Source organism: Danio rerio, chromosome 13 (assembly GCF_052040795.2).
Source record: "Danio rerio strain M-AB ecotype USA chromosome 13, GRCz13ab, whole genome shotgun sequence".
Taxonomy (NCBI): domain Eukaryota; kingdom Metazoa; phylum Chordata; class Actinopteri; order Cypriniformes; family Danionidae; genus Danio; species Danio rerio.
This window is the reverse complement of record NC_141033.1, coordinates 32,715,163-32,736,640: the sequence shown is the minus strand read 5'-3', so window position 1 is coordinate 32,736,640 and position 21,478 is coordinate 32,715,163. Positions and strand designations below refer to the sequence as shown.

At 34.5% G+C, this 21,478-nt stretch overlaps 2 protein-coding genes across 6 annotated transcripts in view; both read right to left on the bottom strand.

Moving 5' to 3' along the window:
- pald1b (phosphatase domain containing paladin 1b) overlaps positions 1–13,657 on the bottom strand; it is a 45,169-nt gene extending 31,512 nt beyond the window's left edge. For 2 of the 5 annotated variants that reach the window (XR_015505192.1, XM_087278050.1), the window contains exons 1-12: positions 13,379–13,543; positions 9,810–9,995; positions 7,829–7,931; positions 7,496–7,675; positions 6,214–6,378; positions 5,944–6,104; positions 4,639–4,714; positions 2,827–2,978; positions 2,615–2,705; positions 2,356–2,460; positions 2,156–2,251; positions 1,932–2,066 (exon numbers count right to left, since the gene is read on the bottom strand). Coding sequence is in view for 4 of the 5 variants with exons in the window: in XM_087278050.1 (XP_087134176.1) it covers positions 1,932–2,066; positions 2,156–2,251; positions 2,356–2,460; positions 2,615–2,705; positions 2,827–2,978; positions 4,639–4,714; positions 5,944–6,104; positions 6,214–6,378; positions 7,496–7,675; positions 7,829–7,931; positions 9,810–9,982 (1,437 nt within the window). In the remaining variant the exon portion in view is untranslated. Of the gene's footprint in view, positions 1–1,931; positions 2,067–2,155; positions 2,252–2,355; positions 2,461–2,614; positions 2,706–2,826; positions 2,979–4,638; positions 4,715–5,943; positions 6,105–6,213; positions 6,379–7,495; positions 7,676–7,828; positions 7,932–9,809; positions 9,996–10,300; positions 10,595–13,378 lie in introns of those variants that run through there. The other 3 variants (NM_001431070.1, NM_001089385.2, XM_087278049.1) reach the window with 3 other exon arrangements.
- A 637-nt stretch (positions 13,658–14,294) lies between these two features.
- On the bottom strand, positions 14,295–19,644 carry eif4ebp2 (eukaryotic translation initiation factor 4E binding protein 2). The gene is made up of 3 exons (NM_212803.1): positions 19,359–19,644; positions 16,804–16,980; positions 14,295–16,639 (listed from the first exon to the last, which is right to left on the bottom strand). The coding sequence occupies exons 1-3, from the start codon at positions 19,489–19,491 to the stop codon at positions 16,608–16,610; spliced, it is 342 nt and encodes a 113-aa protein (NP_997968.1). The 5' UTR covers positions 19,492–19,644; the 3' UTR covers positions 14,295–16,607.
- Between the last annotated feature and the right edge of the window lie 1,834 nt (positions 19,645–21,478).

Genomic DNA, 21,478 nt, shown 5'->3' with positions numbered 1-21,478 from the left:
CCGAAAAGAAAATGAATTAATTAAGACATCAATGCTGAATTTTACAATTTATTATTGTAAATGAAAATCATATTTCGGTCAAGACTGTCAGATGTTTGAGAATTAATTTTGCTTGTAAAAAGACAAGCTTCAAGGAAACTGTTTAAGGGAATACTTGAATGTGGATATGTTCACATTCAAGCATAACTAACTGAACAAGGTAGGTTTCACTTGTTTGTATATTTATTAATTAATGACTTGATTTACTATTAATTATTAGTCTTTGAAAGGGATTGATAAGAAAATAATGTATTTGCTTATAAAATAATTCATGATCAATCAGTATTTGTTTACTTTAAACACTAAGGTACATAAAAACTTTTATACTTAATGTTTTCCAGGAGTAACATTTTATGATGGAATCATTACTTTTACTCAAGTACTTAATTTCAGGGATTTCTAGTATAATTACAACATTTTGGAGCCACATTATATTCGGTGGCCTTAAACTTGAAATTAATAAGTACACTGAAATGAATCATTTGTTACAATGTATGTATTGTGTATTGGTTAAAACCTGCCTGTAATTGCATAAGTAATTCGTTTCTGTAATTGTTATTACACTGTTGACCACCCCTTACACCTTAACCCATCCTTAAACCTACCCATACCACCAAACCTGTCCCTAGCCCTACACGTATACCACCTCAAGAGCACCAGAAGAGTTTTGCAATACATTATGAACACAATAAGTGCATTGTATTTATTTTTTGATGGAAGTACATAGTAGTTAATGCCACCTTAGGCCTAAAAATTTTAGCAAATATAGACCGTTGACCTAAAGTTAATGTTTTGTTCTCATTTGGAAACATTTTTGGAAACCTCTTCCTAATGTTCAAAGTGCATTATTTCTAGGTTTAAAATACAAATGATATCAAAAGTAACCATATGATTTTGTTAGCTCACATTGCTGGTTTTGCGGTGAACAATTCATCTGTGCATGTCATTAAGAAAAAAAAATTGTTTGCCCTTGTTATCTTTAATTGAAATATGAAAATGCACTTCCTGTTTGTTTTCAGTTAAATTGTCAGATTAGGGGGCCGCACGGTGGCGCAGTGGGTCGCATCACAGCAAGAAAGTCACTGGTTCGAGCCTCGGCTGGGACTGGGAGTTTGCATGTTCTCCCTGTGTTCACATGGGTTTCCTCTGGGTGCTTTGGTTTCCCCCACAAGTCCAAAGACATGCACTATAGGTGATTTGGGTAAGGTAAATTGTTCATAGTGTATGTGTGTGATTGACAGTGTATGGGTGTTTCCCAGTGTTGAGCTGTGGCTGGAAGGGCATCTCCTGCGTAAAACGTATGCTGGATAAGATAATGGTTTATTCCGCCGTGGCGACTACAGATGAATAAAGGCACTAAGCCGAAAGAAAATGAATGAATGAATGTCAGATTAGGTATGTTTTAGAAATTGGGCGTGATTATCACACTTAGCCACGCCCCTCACACTGTCCGTTTTGACCACACACCTATTCCCTGATCTTTCTGAATGAAATGCCTTCTTAACTACATCCAGTCAGCTCACAGTAGAACAAACAAGCCACGCCCACTGTTTTCTCATTTAATATTTAGTATCTCTAGGACAGGGGTCACCAATCTCGGTCCTAGAGGGCCCGTGTCCCTGCACGGTTTAGCTCCAACTTGCCTCAACACATCTGCCTGGATGTTTCAAGTGTACCTAGTAAGAGCTTGATTAGCTTGTTCAGGTGTGTTTGATTAAGGTTGGAGCTAAAATCTGCAGGACACCGGCCCTCCAGGAACAAGTTTGGTGACCCCTGATCTAGGAAATCACGATATGAAATATTGCTTCTGGTTCATATGGACTTTAACGTTTTACATAATCACAGACTAAGTGCTCACTGCTCTTTTGTTGGGTTAATGGCTGATCCCTTACCAGAACTCGAATCCCATTAGTTAAAAGGTTGGCTGGTGCTGAAAGCTCAGAGCTATCCATGCTGGAAAGCAGTCTGTAGATCCAAGCATTCATACACATCCACTGACTGAAGCTCTGAGAAAATGCCTGTGAATACTACACAGAGACAAATGGGCAAAATACTGTAATACTGAGAAAATATTATTTTTAAAAATGATAATTTGGTCAAATTTTGTTGCAAATACCTGATCGTGCAGATATGCATTGAATACAAGCAGATACACATATCTTTCAAGACTCTGCAGTGTTCTTTGCAGGAAGTAGCCTTTTGTGCTGCTTCCCTGCAGGATGAAATATGAGAATGACACATACATGTGACCTTCGCTTAACAAAATATTAAACTGAATAGCTTAATAAGGGTGCAAATAGAAAGACAGAGACTCACTTGAATCTGATAATCTTCGCCAATGCCTTCCAGCTTTAGTTTGCTTTCATACACAGCATCTTTTATATTATGCATTTCTGAACAGATGGCGATAGCATCATCAACCTGTGATATATACATAGATAAACACTTTAAATGGTTTATTGAAATACACTCATTCATGAAATCCTAACAGATGTGTTTGCATGCTAAACATAAAAGATTTCTATTTAGTTTTAAGTACATCATGAAAGCAAACAGCTTTACTAACATCACTAACCTCATCAAGGACTTGTTGACCTTTGGGTAGGCAACTGATTAGCAACTGAATAACTTGGAAATCCAATTTGTGTTCACCCTGTATTTTCTGTCTGCAAAAATCAGGTAAAAGAGAAGTTTCACCAGAGAGATGACCATAAAACATAATATATAGTGATTCATAAGTAGTGCTTTACTTTCAGAAGGTAAACAGTAACAATGTAGTATTGGTACCTGGGGCTCTTTGATGCCCCCTGCAGGTGATGGAAGACTAAGGCTCCCAGGATTAAGCCAAGATTGGTGCGTCCCACCCCCACCTGGCAGCTGAAGAGCAGTGCAGGCGGAGGACTGGAGCCGTCCCTCGTCACAGAGAGGTTTGGGGTCTCCTGAGGAGAAGACGCATTAAAAACTAGAAAACTTAACTAAATTAAAGGAACATAATATTTTAAAAATATTGAAAAATATATTATACTATATTATTGTATAATACCATTACTTGACGTTGTGTCAAACTTTGTGAGCTCATAACTGCATCAGACTGTCCTACAAACATAAGAATGACCTCATCTAACTCAGACTAGGCAGCAGTCAACCACTGATGACCTTTAAACTTACTAGCCGCTCCCTAGCAACCACTTATGGCACCCTAGCAACTGTCCCATAGACTTCCATTGTAAAAGACTGCCATAATTGAGTCAACTTTTGTGAGCTCATAACTCTGCATCAGACTGTCCTACAGACTAGAGTCTGGCCTTATTCAACTCAGTCTAGCCAGCAGCCAATCACTGATGACCTTTAGACTTACTAACTACTTCCTAGCAACCCCTTTTCAGCACCCAAGCAACTGTTCCATTGACTTTGAGTAGCTGTTTTAACACATGCTAATCTTCCTAGAAACATGCTAATGACATGCTAGTCATGCTAACATCATGCTGCTAACAACATGCTAATTCATGCTAGAAACAAGCTGATTCATGCGAGAAACATGCTAACAACATGCTAGTTCATGGTAGAATCATGCTAATAACATGCTAATTCATGCTAGAATCATGCTAATTCATAGTAGAATCATACTAATAACATGCTAATTCAAGCTAGAACCATAGGCTACTAGTAACATGCTATTTACACTTTGAATCCATTTCAAACTTTCAGACTCGGCTTTTCAAACCACCAGAAAGTTTGTCCTCAAACTTTAATAACTAGTATTATATTATATTATATTATATTATATTATATTATATTATATTATATTATATTATATTATATTATATTATATTATATTATATTATATTATATTATATTATATTATACTGTATTATATTTTACTGTATTATACTGTAGTATATTATATTATATTGTAAATAAATATATATATATATATATATATATATATATATATATATATATATATATATATATATATATATATATATATATATATATATATATATATATATACATACATACATTTATACACATAAATATTTATATCATTTATAGAAATGTTTTCAACTGGTTATCACTCTCAAGGTAAAACATTAAGGAATATAAAAACATGTCTTAAAACATGTCATGTTTTTTTTTACTTTGTCATTTGTATGCTCTAAATCTCATCAAATGTCATCAGTTGTTTTTAGTATAAAACTAAAATTCTCTTTTACACAAACATATAACTACAAATCAAGAGAAAGTAAATTACCAGTTAAAACCCAATAAAAATAAATAAAATAACGGACAAAGTGAACAAAAAGGTACAAGTGAAACATCTGGCCAACTACCTGATCATAAGCAGATACGCAAAGACATTTGTCAAGGTCTAACGTTAACATTTATAACTTTTATCTTTGTTAATACAGTTTTCAAAGATTAATGTTACTGGTGACAGTGAAATATAAATAAGGTTTGCAGGATAGCGCTGGGTTCTGGGTTCTTGGGATGAATTATTAGTTTAACGACACAAATCATCAGCTCACATGGAGTTATTTTAAGCTCTGGAAGTAAAGAGAGAAAATATATATGTAATAATCATTGAGGTCTTCTTACCCTTAGTATATTAACAAAGGCATCAAACGTTTCCTCCAGCGGTGCCCCTTCCATGGGGAGCGGTAATCTGTAATATCTAAATTCAACAAAAATCACTAGTAATAGTAATACTAATAGTAATAGTATAAACAACTATAAAATATACAACTAATTCTCATTAGTTTATTGAAGTTTTTGTTACTAGAGGGTTTTATTTACTATAGAATCATCATTATAAAATATATATATTTACTATAGAATCATCATTATAATATATATATATTTACTAAAGAATCATCATTATAATATATATATATATATATATATATATATATATATATATATATATATATATATATATATATATATATATATATATATATATATATATATATATATATATAGTATAGATGATACAAGAGATGCATTGGAAAACATTTACAATACACTTTTACTGTAATCATTATATATATCTCTATTTCTGATACATTTACAATCCTATTTAAACATTTTTTTAGCTTGTTGTAGATGCCCAATGGCTGTTTTTGTGGGTGTCTCTGTAATTGTAAATGAGCTTCAACTCCACAACCCATTTGAAGAAGACCCCTAATACCTGGTCAATTTAAACTCCTGATAATATTTTCTGAGCACAAATAAATATGTCACATATCATAGTCTAAAGTTTTCTTTAGCCTCCTATTGCATGCAAAAAAGTTAAAAACACAAAGAATGAAGGTTCTCATTAAAATATTAAGTTATGCATGTCAATGCAAATCTGTCATTCTAAGAATATTTAATCAAATTACAGGTATTTACTGTATTCTTGATCAAATAAATGTAACATTGGTAATGACAAAAACTTTCAAAAAAGTTTTATATTTTATTAATTCATTATTCATAAATTTTACTTCAGCTTAGTTCCTTATTTATCAGGGGTTGCCACAGTGGAATGAACCACCAACTATTGGCATTTGTTTTATGCAGCAAAAGCCCACAACCCAGCTCTGGGAAACACCCACACACTCTCTAATTCACACACATACGCACACATCCATACATTATGGCTAAATTAGTTAATGCAATTCACTTACTGCATGTCTTTGGACTGTGGGGGAAACTGGAGCACCCGCAGGAAACCCACGGAAACAGGGAGAACATGCAAACTCCACACAGAAATGCCAACTGGCCCAGTCGGGACTTGAACCAGTGACCTTCTTTCTGTAAGGCCACAGTGTTAACCACTGAGGCACTATGCCGCCATTATTATTACTTTTATTACTTTTTATATTTATTGATTTTATCATGCAATAAATCATGAATAATTACCTGTGTGATGGATGACTGAAAAGTGGTCTTTTGTAGACCTCCTCGGTGACATGAATGTCCTCCTCTGACAGAATATGAACATGCTGAGGTTCATCTTTAAAATGCTCAATGTCATTATAGACAGAGAACATATTTTCACTCAGCTTGGCAAAGTCACACAACTGGAGAAGATATCAGAGGATTAAAAGCTGACAGGGAACAGATACGATGATCCGTGCCAACATTCCACCATAAAAATATGGCTACAGAACTAATTCTGCTATAACCGACCTCTTTCCGGATGGACAGCTCTATTTGTTCTGTGCTGAGTTCTCTGTCCAAGTCATGCAGGTTCTCATGGAGGTTCTCTTTTCTTCTGGGAGTGTATGGAATAAAGTCTCCGCTGGAGCGGAAGAAGACCACCGGCTCCTCCCTCACACAGATGAATATCACCTCCTGCACACATTTATTTATTTTTTGTAAAATAAACAGCTATTAACCTTTGATTATTGTTTGAATGTGACTATTGCGGATGCACATATTGCTATATCGATGCTGAAATTATATATTGTGCCGCCCTACTATGGAGTCTTTTTCATTCCATTTTTTATAGAGTTTTTTTTAAAGTATATTTTAACTTTTCATCATGCCATTTCTGAGCCAGCGTAACCTAGAAAAAGCCATTCATGCCTTGATCAGTTCTCGTTTGGACTATTGCAATGCACTCTATGTTGGAATTAACCAAACCTTACTCTATCGGTTACAACTGGTGCAAAATGCTGCTGCTCGCATGCTGACAATTAGTTGCAAACGTGAGCACATTACACCAGTTCTTTACTCACTTCACTGGCTCCCTGTTAAGTTCAGAATTGATTTTAAACTACTTTTGTTTGTTTTTAGTGCATTTAAGGGTCTTACACCTTTATAGGTATGTGAGATTTTAAATATCCAAAAAACCAAACAAGGCCCTAAGATCAGCAGGTCAGTTGATGCTGGAGGTCCCCAGATCAAGGTACAAACAATGGGGTGACCGTTCATTTTTAGTGGCAGGTGCAGAACTGTGGAACACCCAGTCTTTAGAATTTCGCATCATTACAAATGTGGGTTAAACTTAAAACCTATTTATTTAAACTTGCTTTTGATAATCGTTAGTGCAAAATGCTGTTTTATTGTTTTATTGACACTTGTGTTCTCATCAATCTATGTGTTTTAATGTTAATTTTTTGTACTGTTAAGCACTTTGGGCAGCCTCCTGGTTGTAACAAGGTGCTATATAAATAAAGTTTGATTGATTGATTGATTGATTATGGCTGATGAAGGTTATGGGACTAAAACTTCATATGTAATGAAATATTCATACAGCTAGTATTGATAGTTTCCGGGATGGTCTGTTTCCCTTTGGCACATTTTTACATGGTGATTTTTCCCATGCTCATATCGTTGTTTAAGGTGTGCTGAGATTACTTAATTGATAACTTTACATTATACAACATCTCTTATAGCTAAAAACGGAAAAGGATGCCAAAGTGTACTGCATTTCATCCAACACAAAGGACAAGAAGCACTCACTGACCTCAAAGCCGTCAATCTGCAATCTCTGGAGGACCTGTTTGAAGCCGCTCAGGCTAGGTTGGCCCATTCCAAAAAGAGGGTAGTTTCCCTTGACCTTGCGGAAGTTGGGGGCCCCGTGACTTTTTGTAGTATTTAAGACATCAGCTCTATTGTACACATCCTGCACCATAAAAAACTCCCCCTGGACAATATAAAAGTCAGTCATAAAACTCATTTCATCATAAATGACAAGAAATTTCCATGCACTGACCTACATTTCCTGCTTATTACTCATTACACCTTAGGGCTTTTTAAACTAAATATTTTGTAAAAAATCTCAATGAGACAAACATACCAGCACTAGGTAGTGCTCAGGCAGCAGGTCAGATATCCTTCCTCTCAAGTAGTTGGCAGATTGGATCTTGTCATGAATCTGAAACTCTTCCCTGCAGTTATTTCTGTACGGAAACAAAACGCAGAGCATCTGATAGTATAAATGTTGTCTCCACCATTAAAAAATGAAAGCTTTGCTTTTAATTAACTTGCCCAAATTCCAAAATATAACTTATAACTTAGAAATATAACTTATACTTTTATACAGAATATTAATAAATTTTTTCAGCTAAACCCACAGTCATAGGTCATTCATAAAATGCAAAGAAATATTTACTGGCAGAATTATAATAAGAAGAGATGCTCATAAAACTCATAAACCGATCGCAAGTGTTCGTTTACGAGTTTACAAGCAGAGGAAGATCCATTTTAACTTCTTATATGCGCTCCAAACTTTTTCTTTTTCTTCTCCTTCATTTATTCTCTTAGAAATTGAGAGATCACCATTGAAGTATCATACTTAGAGGCAAAATGTGCTTTATGCAATGTTAAAGTTATATAAGGCTTCAGTACACTGTATCAGCCAATCACCATGACAAGGAATCTGTAATCAGTATCGGCTGCAAAAATCCTGAATGAAGCATCCCTAATAATAGGTGTAACACATAAAAACAGCATGTGCCAGAAACTGAACATTATTCATTCATTCATTCATATATTTTCTTGTCGGCTTAGTGACTTTTTTAATCCGGAGTCGCCACAGCAGAATGAACCGCCAACTTATCCAGCACATTTTTACGCAGCGGATGCCCTCCAGCCGCAACCCTATCTTTGGGAAACATCCACATACACATTCACACACACTCATACACTACAGATAATTTAGCCTACCCAATTCACCTGTACCACAATGTCTTTGGACTGTAGGGGAAACCGGAGCACCCGGGGGAAACCCACGCAAACGGAGGGAGAACATGCAAACTCCATGTTATGCGTTACCAGGAACCATGATTTTAGATTAAAAAAAAAACAATCTTGTCTGTGCAAGACATGGACTTCTGCAGTGCAAAATTGTGCATCATGTACACTGGACAAACCTAAAGCTCTCAAAGCAGTTTCAGTATATAAATCCTGCTTGTAATTGGTGTGATTCCACCCCAGTCACTCATGTACATACCAGTAAGTTTTGGTCTTGTATAAAGCTTAACTGCTTTTAGGACACTATTCTTAAAATATGGTTTTGGGGGTATATCTATCTTCCCTCGCACACTGATTGCCATGATTGATTTTGCCCATGTCATATAATCTTATAAAGATACAATCAGATTGGATAGCTTTTATTGTGCTCCTAGCCAAACAACTAATATTGCTTAGGTGGAAGGTTTAGAAAACTCCAACCCCAACACAGTTGATCCGTGTTGTCCTCTTCTTCCCAAAGTTGAAAAAAAAAATAGACTGTCTAAAGGTTAATCTAACTAGTTTAAGAACATTTGGGACCCAGGAAATATATCCAAGAACATGTTTTATTGTCAAATATAGACCAAGTCCGTGTTCCAGCAAATTCATTCAGTGCAAAGTAGAGTGTATTGTGTGATACATATTGTATAATTGTAGTTTTTGTTCAGCCACATTATTATTTACCTTTTTAGTTAATTTTTAATAATGTATGCAAAAGTTGTGATTTTCTATACTTTTTGAAATGTTTTTTTTTGTCTTTTTTTACTGTAATTTGTCATAAAAGGCATAGATAAAATTATAAATAATATTCAAAAGTTCTTTAAAGTTCTAATAAAGAAAAAAATACCTACTTCTTGAAGTCAATCAACAGCAAATTTTTATTTTTAGGTGACCTATCCCTTTAAGCCCATGCAAAGTTGTTGATGACAACTACAACTGTTTTTTTTGTTTTTTTTCTCAAATAGTGACATGCAGATGTGACATTTTGTGCATACGAGGGCCCTTACGTTCAGTTTTAAAAGCATCACGTTGCACTTGTCACTTACGTGATGACAACGGGGGCCACCTTGTTTGTGATGATGGACTTGGTTTTGCTGTTGCGAATGTTCACAGACTGTAGTAAGCGCCTGTGCTCTGCCATGCCGTTCCCTTGGTGATCAGCCTGGTGTGTAGGTGAAAACGGAGCAGCCTGGGAAGTTGCACTGGCGCTCGTACCCATAATCTGCACAGAGCTGGAACGAGGATTTATACTGTGACTAATATAAAGTAAACAGCCAGACACGTTAGTCATTTTACATGGGGTTATTTCGAACGTTGGCACTTTTTAAAGGGCCAGAAGCACCGCTAAGATTCAATTTCCCTTTCTCTCAAACCAAAACACATGTAAAGCACTATAAAATCCCATAATAAAACATATTACTGAAGCTTTATAATTTCACAGAATATATCCCACACAGTAAAAGGAAGTCAGACAACAACAAATTGCATGTGCATAGCATTTCTCTCATGTTATTTGGTTTTTAAATGAATGCCTTACGGTCTCACAGCTGTGCCGCGTGTGTTCACATCCTTTGGTTTTTGCATCTTAGTTTCAGCAAGAGCTCGGGTCACTCTTTAAGTGTAAATCCTGTCAAAACGAATGCAGTTTCCTGCAGGATCTCAACAATAAAAGCCTTTTGTTTTAACTCAAAAGACCTAGCGATGTTTTGCTAGTCTCTTTTCTTCTCTCTCTCTTGTTCAGTGACTCTCTGGTTCTCTTCTCACAGTGACAGGATAGCAGTTCCAACCCTTTTGGGGGCCACAGAGAAATACAGTACATCTGGCAACCAGACGACAGTGTGGGCGGCTCCAGACAATCGCAGGGACAGCCCATGCAAAGGCCACGACGGAAAGCCAAAAGTGAGAGGAAAGAGTGCAAGATCAAACATTTCTGATGCCTTTGCATCTAGCGAAATCAGCTGGAAATGTTGGATGTCAGAGTAATGAAGCAAACCTAATAGTCTCCATGGATTTCAGCGATAATGCAGTTAATTAAGCTAATCCTGTATTTTTTCTTTTACATCCCTTTATAAGATCAAGTTTGTGCCAGATAGATATCACTGGGAAATATATGACAGGTCTGCAAATGCCATTAGGACATTCCTGCTTTATGTTTATATAACTGGCTGGTCCATTGAAAGTTTGGGATACTGAGTTGCTGGCACTAAAACCAATGCTTCCCTTTTCAGGGGCTTGATTTAAATTCCAGTTGTGTCCGAGCATCACGGTCACAGAACAAAAAAACAACACCAAAAAAATCTCTAAATATGGATGGGAAAGGCCCCGGGATGCATTTGTACAACACTGCACAGATCAGTGAACAGATATGCAGTGAGTGGGAGTGAGCAGTGATTGGCACATCCTCATTCATGCTGAGAAACGAGCAGCTTTAAAAACGACCAGCGTTCAAGCATTGAGCTTTCAATCAACATCACATTCAGAATATGAAAATGTTGAAACAAGGAAGACACAATCTGTGTAAAAAAAAAAAAAAAGGCTGCAATGCCAACAATTTTTAAAATGCATGAGGTCAATCAAACCAGGGATCTCTAACATTGATTTTTTTTTTGTTTGTTTGTTTACAGATGGATTTAAGCTTTTGTGGTAACTATAAGAAAGTTACGATGTTGTAAGTCTATTCTAAAACAAATAAATTATATGGTTATGACAAACAATATTAGTGAAGTGCTAGGTAGATAACTAGTAATTGTAGACTACTAGGAAATGTCATAGTGTAAATAATCAGACTGCTTTTTTGATTATTTTCGAATTACTTTTAACCAAACCTTTCTCTAAAATTATAATTTTGTAACATATTAATCTAAGAAATCTAAAACAGAAAAAAAGCACATTAAACATCAAGAGTGCTAAGCATATATAAGTACATCCCTGCCTAATATATCTTTTAAATTCATATTTTAATATACACTATTATATTTGTGCATATACATTAGATTAGTCAGTACTGAAGCCAAATCTGGAGCTTATCTTACAAAATAACTTACGATAACGGTCCAAAAACTAGTACACCCAAATTTACATCTAATAGAAAAATATTAAATACAATTTTTTTTTTTTAAAAAAAAGAGGAAAAAATCATAAGAAACTAACAGATTTTTTTAAAAATTGAAATTGTGCAGTTTGTTTTTTTTTTTCAATAATTTGAAATATTTAATAATAAATAAATAATAATATTTTATAGTTTAATTGTATTATCTTTCAATTTCTAAATATGTTTGGTGACTAAAATATAATTTTAATGAATATATCTGTTTTATGAATCTGTTTAAATGCACCATAATACATTGCATATATTCACTGAGAAATGGAAATTAATAAAAATATCTATTTTCAAAATGGGGTGTGCTCAATCATGCTGATTTGGTTACACGTTATTTTAAGTGCCATTAAGTAGCATGTACGTACATTTGAATTAATAATTCGATACAATGCATTTATTATGTACATACAATTTGGAGGTAATTATATCTGTAACTCATTTCTGTAATTAAATGTATAATTACACTCTTATTATACAAGTTATATACACACTTAAGCTAATATTATTCAGGCGTGATCTCATTTGGTGTTTTTCTAGTTAATTTCACAAGTAAAGGTTAACTGTTAACTTTTATGTATTCTCAAAAACTGTAGTCAAATTACTAGCAATGTTGTTTATTCAGGGTTCTACTTGGGCTATTGTACAACAGCGAAAGATTTTCATTTGTTTATTGAGGAATTTAAAGTCTGACTTGATTAGTTTTATTAATGAAGAATATTATGCATTATCAGATACTCTTTCATAGGGATCAGTCGAGAGGAGATCATTCACTCAATCGATTCTTTAAAAAAAATAATTTAGCATCATAGAAAATATTCAGGAAATTTTACAGTCGATTTGATTTATCTCGAATGATGTCAGAGTTTAATTTGTTTAAGTGTATTTGTAAAGCCTACTGAAAATATGAATTCAGTAGGCTATACTGTATATAAAAACAACAAATGCATAACTGTAAAAAACAGATCTTGTGCATCATAGAAAATAATATTTAGAAAAAAATAAAGTTGATTTGATTTCTTCATGTCAAATGGTGTCCGAGATTTTTACATTTCTTTTTACTTTAAAAGTTATTTTAAAAATATTACATAAAAATAAAGTGCTATTTCCAAAAACAGAGTTTTGTGCAATGACCAGGATGTTTTTCTGAACATGTTGGTATTTGTTTTATTGTATAATATCATATGGTTGATTTGTTTAATTCATTAACATGGCTGATTTTATTTTATTATCGAGAAATTAAGCCTTGTGCAACATAAATGGCACATATTTATGTATTTTTGACGTAATTTTGGCTCGAGCTATAACAGGAGCAAATAATTGAATTGATTAACCTAATGTCTATGTCAAACGTCAATGTCTAACTTTACCGCGGTATTTCAGCTGTGCATTTTTGATAAGATAAACACATTAAGTTCAGCCAAGCAATCAAATGACATAAATATAAATAAAAGTACGAATTTTCCTGTCTAGAAGACAAGGCAAGGAAAAAGTAAAAGCTATAAAAAGTTTCCTTACCTGCCGCTCTGTCAGACACCTGTCAGGACCTGACAGACACAATTAAACAGTGAACAAGAGCATTTCCAGGTCACACTCATCTTAAGCCCTGTCAGTTAATGCCCCCAAAAAAACATGCAGGCAGGTGTCCGTCAAACAGAGCGAGACTCGACCTCTTCCAGCACTGCGGATAGGAAACACATGGGAAGAGAAGAGGACAGAACGGCCACCTCCTCCACAGCAATAAATGTTATTTGAGAGAATGTCAGTGGGTGGCTTCTCATCTTTTCACCAGTCAGCTTCATCTCCCAGCAACAGTGCCACAAACATGCCTGAATTGCTGAAAAACCTGAGGTACTGATATTTGCGCTGATATTCAACATTGGTAAAACTTTCGTGTGATGTGTAGTGCATTGCCAGTATAGAAATGCTGGGTAAAAATATTGCAAAAATATTTTGAGGCATTTAATTCTTTAGTGTTTACATTTTACTGCCACTGTGCCCAATGTCTTTCACTGCATTGAAATCAGCCTCTGCTTTAACTACTGGTGTGAAGTGGACATTGTGTTGCCATGAGTTTCCAAGCAACCGAGCTCACTTCACATCAGGCATTCATGTACTGTAATAAGGGCTTCAGGCTGGAGACAAGAAGAATAGACACATTGAAACGCCCCTTTAGTCTAACACTTTACTGAACACTTTGGATTAAGCTATACGTTACTGAGTTAAAACTGTAAATTATATTTAGAAATAAATCCTCAAATACTTTATTCACAAAACTAACTTGGGGGTAACCTAAATCTTTTTTTTCCACAAAACAGCGCTGTCCCCATACCCCAGTACTCCATCTAGTGGCAACCCTAGTTATTTCACATCTAAAGGGTTGTTTACATTGCATTCAACCATAGTAATCAGTTGTAAGAGAAGACAAACAGAGTTGATATCAAGGAACTTTAATTGCTGTAATAGTGTCCACTGGCATTGGCATTTCATTAAAATTAACAGGGTCAAAGAAGAAAGAAAATACAGTTTCCAATGTTTTTTGCCATATTAGATAAAACACGTCCATCTTAAATCCCCTCACACAGAACTAAATGCATTTCTGATAGTTTGATGCGTGGGGAAAGCATAAAGCAATAGTAAGCATTATTTTTTTTTAAATAAAAAAATTTAACATTTCATAATTTTAGAGTTGAAACAAGCTGGAATTTGACCATTCATATCCATTACAGAAGGACAGTATACACCAATTTCCCTTCACTGTAAATCATTAGAACTTGAATGTGACTTTTGCGCAAACCGGACATGAAAACATACTCCAAGGATTTTACAAGTTCTCAAAATTGAATAGAAACTTAACTGTGACCTCAAAGTCAAACCTAAATTCTGTATTTGCTTTTAACCAATCCATTACTATTACAAATATTACACCTCTGCATTTCCAAATCGTCCCATTTCTGTAAGAAAGTAAATGATAACAAACATGTTTCCAAAAATATAAATGTTTTCTAGTAAAACAGCAATATCTTGATCTTGTTCTCCACTTGAAAGAAACGAAAGAAAGGAACTGATCCCGTTTTAAGGTATGAAAGGGTACTGTATTTGACACAGCTGCTCAGCTTAGTAAAGTAAGGCATGGATACGGAGGCTAAGCACAAGAGATCACTGTGAGAGGAAAAAATAAATCATTCTGTGCCTCAGACAAAGACTGGAGCACAGAAAAAGACAATTAAAGTCATGAGAATAAGTCTTATCCTCTTTAAGTCACTTTGTTTGAATAATCTCTTTGCTTAATTCTCTTACAATAATAATTCTCGTCTTCCACACGATTTGGCGTCCCCCCCCAAAAACAACAACGTTAAAATGATCTGACATGTGAACTAAAGCTTAAGAAGCAGACCGAAAGAACATGCATAGAAGAGCATTGGAAAGATTCAATTCAAGTTTTCGAGACGTTTGATCTGAATCAAAATGAATGTCTGCTCGCGACAAAACTCGTTCACATTGTGTGCGCTTATGAGACAGACCGATGGTACGATGACCAAAACAACACTTCAGTGCTTTCCTACCTTTGATTTGATTATCAAGGTTCGTGAGGATTGTAGTATTTCGGAAAGTAACAGCAGATGTCACAGCTGATATTAATGTTAAATATTCACCGTGCTTTTTCTCCCGTAACAGGAGCCGTAAGATGCGTAATTGTTAGGTGCATAAAGCAAGTGCTTCCTGAGACCAGCTTTCTTTGTCAACATCTTATAAGGTATATTAAACCCTTTATCCAATCAAACATTACTTGGTGTTATTAACTTTTAACTAGGCTATGTTGACGCTTCATCTCTCAAAGACAAACAAAGAAACAAACCTTACTGTTAGCAAAATAAATCTGAACAGAAACATTCTCTTTAATCTAAAGTAACAGTTTGGTCTTTCACGAATGTGATTAGGTGTTTCTTTTCTTAAAATTAACAGTGAAAAAACTGGGAAATTAAACTAATATGACCTGAAATGCTTATTTTGGGGTAGTCCTAAATAAAATGAGAAATTCTGTGCACATTTGGCATTGAAATCATGTGTCAGTTCAAATGAATGATTAAGGTCAATGGTTTAATTATGCATTTTTGGACAATAATATAAAACTATTCTTTTGAACACCTGAAAAATGTATTGAGGTGAAAAAAAAATGATATAAAAGAGCAGGAATGATTGGAATTTTTTCACTTTTTGAATCAAAAAATATGAATATAATCCTGTTGTCCCTTTTAAAATTAACTGGGGGAAAAACAATCGAAAATATAGGGAGATAATGATAACCGCATGTCCTGCAAATCAGTTTATGTGTGAACGAAATAGACTGCATTAAGGGCATCAACTGGAACAGTGTACTTTGATCTATCAGCAGTGAATCTCTAATGGCTGATCCGTTTATGAGTCTATTATGGTAAATTGGTAATATATCCGGGCACTTGCAATAGAGAATTTTTCCCTTGCTCTGTGACTCAAGCAAGTACTGCTGATGGCAGCCCTGAAACCTAAACAACAAAAAAGAAGAGCTCAACAGGGCTCACAGGTTAACTTTCAGGGCTCCAGCAACACCACTGGGCAAACTTTAGTCATTTATCCCCATGATTAAACAGCACCCAGCAGCTAGAGAGAGCTAAAGGAGAGGGCTCACAACATTGGTATCTACAAGCCAAGCCACTGGCACACAGGTACCAGGTAATTAATCGTTGTTCACGTAGGTTCCTCTTCTTTAGATGTCCATCTCAAACTGAGCATCTTCACCTGTAACACAGACACACACAAAAAGTGTCATGCATGACCACTAAAAGACAATAGTGTTAGGCAACATTACTCTGATTCATGTCTGTTTGTGTACACAAGATGAAGCACAAAGCAGGGAGGTTCCAGTGGAAACGGTTCCAGTTCGGTCAGTTTGAAAGACTAACCTTGCCCTGGCTTGGCATCATGGTTGTTGATGTTGTTCGCTTCATTCCGCTTGATTTCATTCAGGATGTTCTTGCCCGTCACTCCTGGGATAACCGGCAGGTGCGCTGGTGGGGTCTGGGCGATGGGGGAGTTACGCCGGTCCAACAGGAACTTACGATCATAGATTATTCGGGTTCCTGCATTGTCATAAATAAATATATTATGTTATGATTCTGTTTTAATATACAGCTTCCAAAGTAGCACTTTTTTCCCTATGGAAGACTATAAATTAACCTCAACCTAAAGCAATCTGACACATTTTGCTTTGCAGTAATAATATGTAAGCAAATTATATGGGGTTGAGAATATGGGTGAGAAAATTATGATGATTTTAATGGGATTATTAATGGTTTTAATGAAGCTCATGTCCCAATTAGGGTGAGCTACACATTAAAAAAAAAATTATATTTTTGCTACTTCTGCATCTTTTAAATCAATTTTATAAAAAAACATTGCATGAAAGATTTTAGCTAATAATAATAATATTAATAATAATACTGTCATCCTATACACATTACTTGTACCAAGCCTGTATGAGTTTTGCTTACTGTTTAACACAGGAAATGCTGGTAACTAAAATGTTAATGTTAACCGTTGACTTTACGTGATTATACATGTCATTGGTTAGCATGGTTTCTGGTTATTCTTTGAAATATTTTCCTTGTTTTTTTATACAGTACTTCTTCATTTTTTTTTGTGAACTATCCTTTTAAAGTTTGAATAATAGGATTCTGAAATAACTTTAATGTGCCCTCTTGGTCACTTCATAATTCTTTTTTAAGTTACAAATATTCACAATATGTTAAATCAAGATTTAGTTACTTGAGAAGCATTATTACATGTTATGAGAGGGAAAGTGAGGAATTGAGAGGAACAACACTACGCAAGTCAATGTGTGCCAGCTACCAGCATTTTTCAAAGTATCTTTTTTTTGTGTTTATTAGAAAAAAAACTCAAATGGCGAAAGATGAGTAAATGATGAAAGAATTTTTAATTTTGGGCTGTCCCTTTAAGCATGTTTATACTGCAAAACAAAAATACTTGCTTGCAAGTAGGCATTGGCTAGTATAAGATTCTAATGGTATGATAACCTTGGATAAAAACATCACGGTTTTACAGTAATGTGATTTCTGCTCCAAAATATATTCTTATTAAACGTCTGGGTTAAAAAAAATAATAATAAAAAAATGTATTCTGTTTTAAAAGCAATGGCTGCATCTGAAATTGCATGCTTACATACTATATAGTACGCTAAAAACAGTATGCAAGCCGATTCATAGAATTTGATAAACAGTATGCGAGTAGTACCTGGATGACCTACTACTTTCGCCGAGATTCTAAAGTGCACATTCAATGGACACGACGCTATCCCATGATACACTGCGAGAATATTCATGAAAGTGAAGCAGGTCTGTCATGTGATGATGACAAAATGAACCCCGTACTACATCCAAGCTCATTCATACTACTCACATTCATACTGCATAGAACATACTATTCTATTGATTGAGTAGTAAACTTTTATTTAAATGCAGTACCTAATGAGTAGTCTGTGATTTTGCACGCAGCCAATATATTTTATTATGCAAAACATTTGAAATATTTTGGAACATGTCAGGTTAAATAATTCAAATGAATCATTGACTCCTGCTGTGTTTATTAGTGTCAAAAACACAGATTTCTTTACAATTTAAAACCATATCTTTCAATCTCTTATCTGCTGGAGAAACTGTTGTCCTAAAAACAACAACAGCAACAAAAACTTTGAAAAAATTATTGCATATACTGTAGGGAAGGTGTAACAAAAAAATGTTTTGGCGGTTTTAAAACCTTGACTTTTCCAAACTGTGATATACCTTGAAAACCATTATTGTCCCATGCCTACTTGCAAGAGTTCATGCCTAAATTTGAATCCATTTCAAATCCTTAAATGGTGAACCAAGACTTTTTAGATCCTGCAGAAATCCTACATACATACACAGAACATCCTACATGCATACATATGCATGCATACACAAATAGGCACAAATATATGCAAACATATTGTTGATCTATATATCAATTAAGATGACAATTGATATAGTATATTTCATTATTACTATACATATCCTTATGTGCGTTTAATGTCCTACATTCCTTTGTTCTGTCCTGTTCTGTCAATCAGTCACTGCGGACCAATCATGTTGATCATATCGACGCACAGGCGGCGCTGTTTTTGTTTTGAACTACATGGCTGTGTCTCAAAAACCTAGTACGCTGCCTACCTAGTATACATATTTAAACCATGTCCGTTTTAAAAGTCTTAGCGTTTTTGACCATCATTACACTGTTTACATGCAAACTAAACGAAGGTTACAGCGAGAACCCTATAATGCTATCTAGGCAGGTGGAACACTAGGTTTTAAGACACAGCCGTTTTATGTGGTTACGGCTTCCTGGCCAACACAGGCCAACCATTATTACACGATCTCCCTGCAAACAGCTGCATATTTAAGGGCTCGTCTCGCTTTATTACCTCCCGGGGTGGTGGAGAATAAAGTGCCTCCAGGAGTGGTGCAATAGTCGTGAGGTAGCTGCGTTGAGTCGTTGATCAGCACCGTCCTGGTCGGGATGGCCCTGCTCTCACTAAGCTGACGACTGGACGACATTGCACTTGCTTCGGGTGCTAATCAGAGTCGAGCGATAAGTTTTCCCCGATGGAAGGTAAAAACCTCGGGCCCTTTCCCCTCGTTTCTTATCGCTTTCCCAGGGCTTTCTTCACGTTCAGCTCGTCCTCCCAGCCGTCAGCACCGACCCCTCCCTCCGCCAGGCAGGAAGCGAAGAGCGCTCGGAGGATATGACGTCAGGGAAGAATTACGTCGATTCAACGCCCACAATTTGTTTTACTCAACATTTTTGATACCAGTCAATGAGTTTTTACTGCAAAATAACTTATAAGGATAAAATTAAATATTGTTGACTCAAATGTATGCTAGTTTTGTAACCTAGACATTAAAAAAATTATACACTTGTTTTTCCGATGTAAATTGGTACAAACATTTTGGGACAAAAATTAGTTTGGGTTTGGATACATCAGAAAACATCTGCAAGACTTATCTTCTCATAGGAAATTATTAAGTTTAACGTAATGCTTAAAGATAAAAAGATAGATAATGAATTTGTTGATATTATTGCAATTTTATATTCATAAATTTTTATATATTTTTTTAATTTCCCCAAGACTATGGGTGTTTAAAGGAGAATCTGATATATATATTTAAAGACATTAAAAGAGATGAAAAGCCAACAAGAAAGATATTTATGTTCATCATTTGAGGATTTTGGTTGCATATTGTGAGAACTTCAACTCCCCTGTTTTGTATTTTTCTGTATCATTTATTTTATTTGTTATTTATTTGTTTATTTATATATATATATATATATATATATATATATATATATATATATATATATATATATATATATATATATATATATATATATATATATATTTTTTTTTTTTTTTTTTTTATTATTTTATTTATTTATTTATTTTTTTCCAGAGATGGGTTGCAGCTGGAAGGGCATCTGCTGCGTAACACATATGCTGGATAAATCGGCGGTTCATTCCGTTGTGGCGACCCCAGATTTATAGGGTAAATCTGAAAAGAAAATGAATGAATACATGAATGCTGTATTATTGTTATTATTATTATTAGTAGTAGTAGTAGTAGTAGTAGTAGTATTCATGTTATTGAGGATGGGAGGATTGTGAATGCAAATTGTTTGTTATCTCAGTAAAAATTATTCAGATTTTTCAAAATTCAATAATCACATTTGTGATCATATCACATAAATAATGTTAAATAAATACGTTGATTTAGTCTGGACTTCGTATAGATTACTGAACTCAGTTTAACCTCGTAACCTTGTTTATTTCACAATATTGAAAAAACACATTGTGTGATATAAGAGGACTTTTGCTTGCTTTTTTTCTGCAAGATTTAGTTTTTTTAACATAATTAAAATTATTTTATATTAATTTCTGTTCTTATTTTACTTGATAGGGATTGTTTTTTATAAACTTAACTGTCAGTTTAAGAATTTTTTACATTTTTCAAAATTCAATAATAACATCTGTGATCACATCATATCAAATAAATAACAAATTAATACCATTAAAAATAAATACATTCATTCAGTCTGGACTTTGTATAGATTTCAAAACTCAGTTTAACCTTGTAGCCTGTATTCAAAATATTGTAAAGCACATTTAGTGAAGCAGAAGAGAAGGACTGTGCATTTCACTTTTGCTTTCATTTTACTGCTAGATTTTGTCTTTGAGCATGAATAAAATTAATTTAAAAAATGTGTGAAAAGTCAGAAATTGCTTTCAGTGTTTAACTTGGTATTATTTAATATTTTATTTAATTATTTATTTTCCTTTCTCCTGTTTTCATGTTGGTTGTTATTTAATCAGACTATAGTTTTATAATAGATGTCTTGTTCCTTTTTCTCAAACTGGAGCAATAAAAAGAATATAATTTGACCTCATTAAAAGTATTTTATTTCAAACTTTGCTTTAACTCTAATTACAATTACACAAAGTGAGAGAGAGAGAGAGAGAGAGAGAGAGAGAGAGAGAGAGAGAGAGAG

Coding starts and splice junctions, on each gene's coding strand:
- eif4ebp2 (NM_212803.1), bottom strand. CDS start 19,491: ATGTCGTCCAGTCGTCAGCTTAGTGAGAGCAGGGCCATCCCGACCAGG. Junction 16,981..19,358: donor ATTCTCCACCACCCCGGGAG/GTAATAAAGCGA, acceptor ATGACAATGCAG/GAACCCGAATAATCTATGAT. Junction 16,640..16,803: donor TGATGCCAAGCCAGGGCAAG/GTTAGTCTTTCA, acceptor TCTGTGTTACAG/GTGAAGATGCTCAGTTTGAG.